Below are 10,121 nucleotides of genomic sequence, written 5' to 3'. Positions count from 1 at the left end.
TATAAAGTTTGAGGATTGTGATAGATGTTCAGACTATTAATCATACTGCCAGCCAGTTCCTGCTTGGAGAGATTTCCGAGCCCTGGGCCTTCCTCGGCCCTGTCATTTTGCGTTCTACCAGAAAGTCCTTGAGGTGGTATATGGCACACGGCCTTTGCACACTGACCTCTCCGACTGTTATTGGCTAGTTTGACATCTCACTTCTTGCTGAGTAATATTTCTTTTGTATGGATATACCAGTTTATCGATGTATCTATGAAAAAGCTTCTTGACTAGTGCTTCTAGTTTTTGCCATTGTGAATAACAGTGGTGTGAACATTTGCGTATGCAGGCTGGTGTGAATATCTGAGAGAGAAGTCCGAAATACCACACTGTTTCCCAAATTGACCATACCATTTTATGTTCATAGTAATTTAAGATTTGACTTGAAAAAAGAAAATACTTACAGGGACTCAATAAAAATCTGTGCATCCAAGTGTAATACTTTATTGGTAGATAAATCACCACCCTCTTGTAATCTAATAATTTTTATTTTGTTGAATAAATATTTATCTTCTTATACTTGAGTCCTTTTAAGATTAAAAACTCAAAAGTGTGACTGCTTATTTAGAAAATGTATGCTCCCTGTCATCCTGTCACTGCATGGGTCCCCAGGGCTCTCAGTCTCAGTGGAGGGGCCACCTGGCTCTTTTGTTGTCTACAGAAACACACACACAGACACATACCACCCACTCACTCACCCAAACCCCTACCCTAGACCATCCACTAGAACACATACTTGTGATTTACGAAGCTTTTTATTTTTTTAAAAATTTATTTTATTTTTGTGTCCGTGTACCGCCAAATCAGATCTGACTGGTACAGAAGGAGATTGTCCCTCCTTCCCTGGCAGAGCATCTGGTGGATTCGAACCGTGCGCCTCTGGGATTGTAGTTCCTTATTTTAAAAGACAGTAATTTTCTAGTGAATATACCTATGTACAAAGTAATGCCCATGTCTTCCAAAACCCTGGCTGTAAGCAGCATCCTTTTTTTCTTTTTTAGGGAGTTGAAAGGTTATAATCCAGATTAATAACACAGTATAGTCAATATAGCTCCTGAAATGTGCACACAGGCATTCAGTCCCAAGCTTGTGTCTCTAAGTCATTGTTCCCAAGTACTCAGTCCTGCAGATATTGCCCTACAGCCCCCCTCCCCCCAGCACGATTTCATCAAACGCCAAGTTTCCAGTTTAGCTATAAAAGGCTGTCGTGGGGTAGCCGGAGCAGAAGGGCGTCCTCTGTTCTCCTGTCTCTTCAGGGGCACCAGAAGGTCTAGCAGTATCTTCTTAAAGTGGATTGTTCCCACCACAGCTCATCTTATTGCCATTCAATCAAAGTTGACTCCTAGCTGACTCTCCAGGGAGTTTTCAGAGACTGTTAAATCACATGGGAGGAGACTGCCCATCTTTCTACTGTGGAGCAGCTAGTGGATTTGAACAGCCTGCCTTTGGGTTGGCAGTGCAGCTTCTTACCCAGTAGACCACTAGAGCTCCCTTTCTCGCCACTAATTTTTAAAAAGTTGATGAGAACAGGTCCACATGGGCTGTTAATGCTGGAGACTGCTGTTCCTTTGTGAGTATTGATGAGTCTAACTTGTGTTTTCTTGGTTCAGTCAGGTCAGTTCAGTGAGGACATGATTCCCACCGTGGGCTTCAACATGAGGAAGGTCACCAAAGGCAACGTGACTATAAAGGTATGTGTGCAGCTTGCCTCGCCATTCAGTCCCACGTTAAACAAAAATGACAGACCAAAAAGGTTAAAAATTATGATTATGAGTGGCCCATAAAATACTTGGAATTTAGCTTGGTCAGAGTAATTCTTTAGATTTAGATTTTCCTAAGTAATACTAATCCCAACATTGAGGCATCTGGAATATGATGGCAGTTTTTTGTGGGTAATATTTTATGTTGTTGATTTCCTTCATGTCGAGCATGACTCATAGCGACCCTATGAATAAAAAGCCTGAAGTAATTTATTATCTACAATGGTAATTTCATATTCCATTTGTGGCAGCAAATATGGCAACCCAGTTTGCCCATCCTTCAGTGCTAAGCTGTAAAATTTACACTGTAAGATAGGGCCAAGTTAAGTAGTTATTAAAGCACTGTTTTCTTTTTAGAAAAGAGCTTGGCAGACTTCCTTTAATGTTGACTGCTTGGAAGGGTTGTGATTACCCCTCACTGAAGTCCTGCCTGTGCCTACAATAACAAAGCCCCTGATTTATCTGTCTGTCTGTCTGCACATGTTGTGTGTATCCGTTACGTGAATTGGAACACACTCGAGAGAAATAGGTCAGAGCATTTCATGTAGTACTTCGCATAGTGCCCCACAGCGCAGGCGTAATACAAAATTACCAGGGGCAGTAGCTCTCAGGTGGATGAAATGATTTTAAAAAAGGTAATTGCTTGTTTATTTACAAAGGTATACAAAAAGATTGGGTATTTATATAAACAAACTTTAATTTGAATAAACTATTATTTGCTATCCCTCTTCTTTGTTTAATAAGATTTTTATTTTACACTGGTTTACTTTCAGAGTTCGTATACATTGTTTTTTTACACTGAATCTTTTATCCACCCCTCCCTCCACCCATATTGTTTGCTGTCTTGGCATTCAAATCTGGATGAGCATGGTTGACTTAAGAAGGATTATCTTAAAGAGAAATCTTTTCTGTAGTAGAAGTGTATGGGTTAAATGCAGAGAAAGTACTGCACAGGGCCGGCCGGCCCTCTGCCCCAGCAGTGCCTTTGGAGCAGTGTCACTGGCTTGTAGGACTTGGTGTTTGGAGGTCATTCGGGAATGCCTGGCTCGGGGTGGGCCTGCAGCTCCAGCAGCCGCTGCTCTCTGGTCTCTGGAGAGCAGATGGGCACAGCTGCTGCTCCTCCACCCGGTGCTGCTTCCCCTTTCTCCGGCGTCACTTCCTCCTGACTAACAGTTGTCTTGTCTTGACTTAAAGATCTGGGACATCGGTGGGCAGCCTCGATTCCGGAGCATGTGGGAGCGGTACTGCAGAGGGGTCAACGCCATTGTGTGAGTCCTTTTGAGGGGCACGGTGGTGGGAGAGGGGAGGGCTTTGTCATTGTGTCCAGTCTTTTTCCCAAGCCTTAAAAGTCTTAAGGGAGCTCTGGTGGCCTAGTGGCAAGAAGCTGCACTGCAATTCCAGAGGTGCACGGTTCAAATCCACCAGATGCTCTGCTGGAGAAGGAGGGGCAATCTTCTCCTGTACCAGTCAGATCTGATTTGATGGTACATGCACAAAAAATAATAAATTTAAAAGTCTTTCTTAGGTAGTTTCTTAGTGCAGTCTCATTATATGAGAATTCTTTACTGTTTTTCTAAATGGAGAATGAAGGGACATAATATTCTACTGTCATGAATTACCTGATAGCACTGTCTGGTGAGGTGTCTTTACGGTGCTGAAACTGTCTTTATGTGGAACTTGACTTACCTTTATTCCAGTACCATAGATGTTAGGAGAGTTAGCACTCTGCATTAATGATTTCACACGGTGTGTTGATAAGGCATGTTTACATTGCTTCATTCTTTTGAAGTTACATGATAGATGCTGCAGATCGTGAAAAGATAGAAGCCTCTCGAAATGAGCTACATAATCTTCTAGATAAACCACAGTTACAAGGAATCCCAGTAAGTATGAAATATTTGTTGGTTTTTCTATTTTTACATTTGCAGATATACAGTTAAGTATAAAATCCAGAAGATTGTCATTTGTTGGAAAATGCAGGGGGCTTATTTTGACAGTCCTTTCATGATATGAGACCGTGTGCTTTTTCTTCACCAACTGTTAAACTCAGTCTTAGTGCTGCCCTCCACAGACGTGAATGGAAGCACACCCCAGTCATGGAGAGGCCGGGCTGCCACCTCCCTGAGTAAATCCAGCTTTGATGTTCCTGAGGGCTCTGGAAACCACACGTCACAGAGAAGATCTAATCTGATCTGGAGGAAGAAGAAAGGCTTCCCTGAGAAGTGATATTTGAGCTAAGATCTAAACTGTGGGTAGGAATTAAACTGATGATGATTGGAAGACTAGGAGGGTTGAGACCAAATGCCCTTTGAGATGAGAGCAAGCAGAGAACACAAGGGCTGTGGTGGGAGTGGGGGCATCGTGTTGTTGGGATGATGGAGGGCCAGGTAGGGTGGGTGCTGTGTTGGTGGGGTGATGGAGGGCCAAGTGGAGTGGTGTGCTGTGCTGCTGAGAGGTTGGAGGGGGCACGACTGTGTAGGGCTTTTTGGGGAGCTCTTGAGTTTCTGATGAACAGGTTTGTGGCTTGAGTAGATCATTACCACTGTATCTGAATCGGAGCCTGGAAGGACTCTGCAGGAAAAGTTGGTGTAATTTATAAGGAGCTGAGCTGCTACTCCAGAGACAGCCTTTCTGGCCGTCCAAGTCCATGAGCGTCTCTGGGGCCAAGGAGGGCATGTTATTCGCGTGGTTTACAGCCTCTAACCCCCCCAGTGCTGGCTCTCTGAGTCAGTTCTGGCTCAACACTGGCTCATGGAGTGGACAGAGGGGAGTGAGGAAGCTTCAAGTTAAGACTTGCTGGCAGGTGGGGGACAGAATGAGAGCACAGGTTCCACTCGGTTAGGCAGTCTCTGCCATAGGTCAGTGACAGGGAGATACAGATGTCCAGTTTCTCACTTAAGCACTTAGAGAGAGCTTGACACTGTCATGTTGAGAAGAGGGGGAGAGCAGACGTTAGCCTTCGGATGAGCTCTTGAGCACTGCATACTTGAAGTGCGTTATCAGGTGGTGCTCGGAACATTTCGAAGTTGCTTGTGTCCCCCTATGATAGTTAGTATTGATGCAGAATCACGTGATGATTAGTAAGCCGACAGTCAGGGTTTGGACATGCCTGTCTGATTTTCGGAACTATTCCTATTGCAGTCAAAATGAGCACTCTGGTGGCGTCATCTCTATGCTGCTAACCCGGGGGCTGTGGGTCTCCAGAGGGGGCCAGCTCTTCCAGTGTCATTTAAAGTCTCAGAAGCACTGTGGAGGGTCGCTGTGTGTGAAGAATACACAAATGAAAGTCATTCTTGTCTTGGTAATGGTCATGGTTCTTAGTTGCAAACGGCAGAGAGTTGATTAAAGTAGAAAAGGAATCCCTTGAGAGTGTGCTTCTTGAGCAGCTTGCCGAGTCCTGGGAAAGGCTGTGCCATTGGCTCAGATGAAGCGCTGTGGCGAGGACGCTGGACCACCACCTGATCACACCCAGACTCCAGGTGGAGGGCACTGTGGCCACTGACGCACCCAGCTGTGTGGCTGGCAGTGCACGAGCTGACCCATCGCCGGGAATGGCTGCTCTCGCCCTCTTTTCTGTTATTTTCCCCATCAGTATATTGGTGGATCTGTCTGATTGATTTTGCTGTATTCTGTATCGCCCATGCTGTTGCTACAAGGAAAACCGGAAAAGATGTTTTCTGCAAAACCCAGTAGCTTTACTGGAGGCAGGTTTATAAGGGCCAAATTTTCTGAAATACAGGACAAGGACTAAATGCCAGGCACTCACAAAGCCAACAGACAGCCACAAATGATGACGATGTTGAGTTAGAGACCCACCGGTTAGGTCCAGCATGGGCCCTGGACAACAGCGGGCTGGCCCCGGCACTGAGGCCTGGCTGGTCTGCTCTGTGGAGCCCCATGGCACTGGCTGGCTGTGCCTTGGCTTGTCTGTTCCAGGGGGTGAGGGAGCGTGTTCAGATGGAGCGGGAAGGCAGGATGCTCAGTGAGTGAGAGAGGTCGACAAGTAGACGGGATGTGCTTTGGTCAAACAAACAACTCTGGGAAACACTGGCTCTGGGGGTCCAGTAAGCTCTGCACAGCCGTGCGCTCTGTCCCTGGGAATGATACCAGAGACTTGGGGTCAGAAGACAGCTGACTGTGAGATGGTGTCACTTCCTCACGACACCTGGACACATCATAGGTGGTTGCAAGGCCTAACTTCACAGTAGGTTTGTGATTAATACATATGGTAGCACTTAGAGACTGTGAAAAATTTTTCCCTACCATGAAAGGGAGCTCTTAGTGGTGAGAAGCTGCACTATAATCCCGGAGGCACAGGGTTCAAATCCACCAGCTGCTCCATGGGAGAAAGATGGGTCTTCTGCTCCTTATTAATTGCCTCTGAAAATCCCCTAAGGATTAGCTCTTGAGTCAGTTCCAGCTCAGTGGTACACCACCACCACCACCATGAAGTTTACAAATCACGCTGGTTTTCATAATATTAACTACAGTTGATTAATGTAATGTGTTAAGTACATTGTCTCACTAGTCCCTTGTATTCCCTTTCCCTTCATTCAGTTGATTACCTTAATTCACCTTTCTCTCCCTTCCCACATAACCTGATGACCATACAAGAATGATCTCCATGTAAGCCTTGACTTGGCATTGCATGGTCGTGTTTCTATACTCCATCACTCAGCATAATAATCTCCAGATCCATCCCTGTTGGTCAGTAGTTCACGACTCCTCCACTCCAAATGTGCTCTAATTCTTAAGATCGTATTCATATTTTGGTCAAGCTTTATTAAGAAATAGCAGAATGTGTAGCATAGGCTTAGAAGATTTTAAGTAGACGTTAGTAGCTGTAAATTGAATTTAGGGATTGCATGAAAGATGCTTGAATGTGGATTATAACAAACTAGGGCTCACATTGAGAAGAATAGGAATCCTAGAACACTTAACTGCTCATGTGACATCTGTACCTAGACCAAAAAGCTGTTGTCCAAATAGAACAAGGGAACCAGTGTTTCCATGGTTTAAAATCAGGAGCATTGTGTCAAAAATGTGTCGTTTCTCCATACATTTTCAGTCTGGGTACTGAGAAAAAAATTTGAGAAGTTAGACTTAAAAAAGAATGTGGCTATAAAACTATTATTGCTGAAAGAGTGTGAGGGTCCAAGGAGAGGTGCGGGAGATTAGTCATGGGGTCCCCCACAGCTTGATGGGTGGGTGGGGATGAAGGAAATGGGAAGGATCTGGTGTGAAAAACAAACTTCAAATTTTATAAATAAACTAGTATAATTTTTTTAAAAAGTGGCATTAGGATTGTTGATGAGAAAAACTTAACAACAACCTGCCCTAACACGTTGCTGCACACTTTTAAATTGATGACCGTGCTTAGAAGCACATTTGTTTCGATGTGTGACTGAATAATTAACAAATAAAAGCATTAGTACACTTCGTACAAATGATGTTCCTTTTTTTATTAATTAAAATGTGCGGATTGCTATAGCCATCATTTGTGGCAACGGTGTTAAGCAGATGATACAACTTTGCTTGCTGAAAAGTGAGATTTGAAACAGTTGCTGCAGAAGATCAAAGACTACAGCTTTTAATATGGATTATATCTCAACATCAAGAAAACAAAAACCCTCACCACTGGACCAAGAGGAGGCATGAAGATAGAGGGAGAAACTTTGAAGTTGCTGACAGTTTATTTTTATTTGACTCCACAGTCGGCATCCGTAGTAACAGCAATCAGGATACCCAAAGCCGTGCTGCACTGGGGAAATCTGCCGTCAGAGACCTTACCATGGTGCTACCGAGCAAGTGTTTCAAGACTAAGATGCAGCTGTTAGGAGCCATGATCTTCTGTGTATCTGAATGATGGACAGTGACTAAGGATGACAGAGAAATAATCAGTGCCTTTTAATTGTGATAGTGGATAAGAGTAGTGAATGTCCCATGGTCCGCCAAAGGAACAAACAAGCTTGTCTTGGAGGAAGGGCCACTGGGGTCCTCCTTAGCTATAAGGGTGGTGACATTTATCTTACACACTCCTGGAATGTTGTCAGAAAAGGGTATATTGTCATACTCAGAAAGGTGGAGAGTCAAGATAGGAAGATCCTCAACCAACAGAATGGTCGCAACTGAATGACAGTGGGCTGCATGGCAGAGATGGTGCGGGTAGGGCCTGCTGCAGAGCCTTCCCTAGATGGCCATGAGTGTGGACAGTGTCATGTTGGTTGCAGCATGTGAGAAAAGTTAAACAACTCATGTTTTAAAGTCATTTGTCTTTAGAAGCCGGTGATAGGCTCCTTTGATAAATAGTCTTGACAGACTATTTACTTACATAAAAATTAACTTTCTAATGTTTTAAAAAAAATAAATTCTTAGTGCCATTTTTGTGTTTTTAAAGGTGCTAGTACTCGGAAACAAGAGAGACCTTCCAAATGCCTTGGATGAGAAACAGCTCATTGAAAAAATGTATGTTTTAAGAATGATCACCTTTTTAAAAATTGATTTGAATGATACTATTTAGGTCACAATTTGTTTAACATTTCATTATTCAGAAATAATTACAGCCATACTTGTGGGTCTCTACAATTTTAATAACTTCTTCTGTTCACTAGTAAAATGACTAGAGTTGCGCAATGCGATCAGTATGACATATCCTCTTGTGCTGCTTATAGGAATCTGTCTGCTATCCAGGATAGAGAAATCTGCTGCTATTCAATTTCTTGCAAAGAAAAGGATAATATAGGTAAGTAACCACTGGTGTTGGGGTGAAATTGGCTGTTGTTGGAATGGACATCAGTGTTTAGGGTTATTTTGTTTTAAATACTAATTAATTGTGTTTAAGTAGTTGTGTTTTGGGTGAACGTTTGGACAGCAAGTTCATCCCTCTGGGAGCATAGTGGTTAAAATCCTTAGCTGCTAACAGGAAAGTCAGCAGTCCACACCTGCGGGGTGTTTTACAGAAGGCACATGGGGCCTTTTTGCTCCCCTAAAGGTGTACACTAGAGAATTGATGATAGTTACAGAGCAGGGCTCAGATCGTTGGTTCATGGGTTCTCTCTGAGTTGTATGCGACAGCACCTAACAATGTCAAAGGTTTTCCAGGGAGCTCTTGTGGCCAGAGTTCTGCCAAACCAGAGGCAGGGGGTTCCACGGGAGAAGGATAGGCAGTCTTCTCCTGTGCGATTTACTGCCTCTGAACACGCCCTGGAGGTTCAGCTGCGAGTCAGTTCTACCCCCACAAAGTGCTGCTGGCTTCTGGGCAAAACCAGGAGGTCTGCTCAGCGTTCTCCAGTCTCAGGATGAAGAGCAGCCGCTGCAAGGGGCATGATTGTGCCAGTAAGAACCTGCTCGACACAAACAGGACCCCGGACCTTTTAGGATTCTCTTCACCGGTTCTTCCCTTTCATTTTCTCTAGTGTTTTCTAAAATACAGAACAGGGGGAATGGGTAATTTACCATTGTGATAAAACTAGCCAATATTAATCTAAAAAAAGCAGATCAACTCTTGAGCTTTTTTCTGAAGGAATCTCAGTAGGTGAGGACCACTTCGGCTCTTTGAGGCTGCTCTGCCTATTTTGATAGAGTGCACTGGCTCCCAGGCTCCCTCTAAACCCAGTCAGAGCCCCTCTCACTGCATTGTGTCAACCCCTCTCTCTACAGTGTGTCAGTCACAGCACGTCTCACTGCGGTGTTACCAGAACACCTCTAGTTCCCGTGTTGAGTGTATTATCAAGGTCAGCCTGAAATCAATCCAGGCATCTAACTGGATCAGCACCAGCAGTTGCTAAATCAGAATACCCATTAATCACTTGGGGTTCAGCCAGCATTGCAGATAGTTTCAGAGCTTTCTCCCTTGGTTTCTCTTTTGCTTCGGCCTTGGATTCTGTGGGTGTCCTCCTGTCTTCCAACCCCAGGTGCCGGTCACTGTGCCTCTTCTGTTTACTAGGCAGCCAGCCCATTAGAGGTAGATAGGGCTTCTTCCATATCTAGGCACCTTGCCTGTAAGACCTGCTCTTTACAGGCAGTCCGTACATTTCTGAGTTAATGAAAACAGCACAAACTGTCCTGCATACACCTTTTCCTCCTGAAGTCAGAGCCTCCATTGTCTGGTAAATGCTCAGTGGCCCCTCGAAGCTCAGATGTGTGGCAAAGAAGGGCAGGAGGCAGGTGCTGGGCGCTCACAAGGCCGCACCTCGATGTCCACAGCCTTCTCTTAACAGATTGTGTGTTACCATGCAGTTTCTTAACACTGTTTCTCATCAATCCCTAGATATCACACTTCAGTGGCTTATTCAACATTCAAAATCTCGAAGAAGCTGA

General features: G+C 44.4%; 1 protein-coding gene across 1 annotated transcript; it reads left to right on the top strand.

Annotated features, from left to right (window-relative positions):
• Positions 1-1,622: 1,622 nt before the first annotated feature.
• ARL8B (ADP-ribosylation factor-like 8B) lies at positions 1,623-10,121 on the top strand. The gene is made up of 6 exons (XM_006897088.1): positions 1,623-1,733; positions 2,997-3,070; positions 3,592-3,685; positions 8,200-8,267; positions 8,474-8,544; positions 10,072-10,121. The coding sequence occupies exons 1-6, from the start codon at positions 1,623-1,625 to the stop codon at positions 10,119-10,121; spliced, it is 468 nt and encodes a 155-aa protein (XP_006897150.1).

This window comes from Elephantulus edwardii, unplaced genomic scaffold, assembly GCF_000299155.1.
Source record: "Elephantulus edwardii isolate Elephantulus edwardi_28Jun2011 unplaced genomic scaffold, EleEdw1.0 scaffold00200, whole genome shotgun sequence".
NCBI lineage: Eukaryota > Metazoa > Chordata > Mammalia > Macroscelidea > Macroscelididae > Elephantulus > Elephantulus edwardii.
The sequence above is the reverse complement of the archived record's forward strand: the minus strand, read 5'-3'. Positions and strand labels throughout refer to the sequence as shown.

What these genes read in the sequence shown, in the direction of transcription:
- ARL8B (XM_006897088.1), top strand. Translation starts at nt 1,623, where the DNA reads ATGAGTCTAACTTGTGTTTTCTTGGTTCAGTCAGGTCAGTTCAGTGAG. An exon ending in AAGGCAACGTGACTATAAAG is followed by an intron (nt 1,734 to 2,996) that starts GTATGTGTGCAG and finishes CTTGACTTAAAG; the next exon opens with ATCTGGGACATCGGTGGGCA. An exon ending in CAAAGAAAAGGATAATATAG is followed by an intron (nt 8,545 to 10,071) that starts GTAAGTAACCAC and finishes ATCAATCCCTAG; the next exon opens with ATATCACACTTCAGTGGCTT.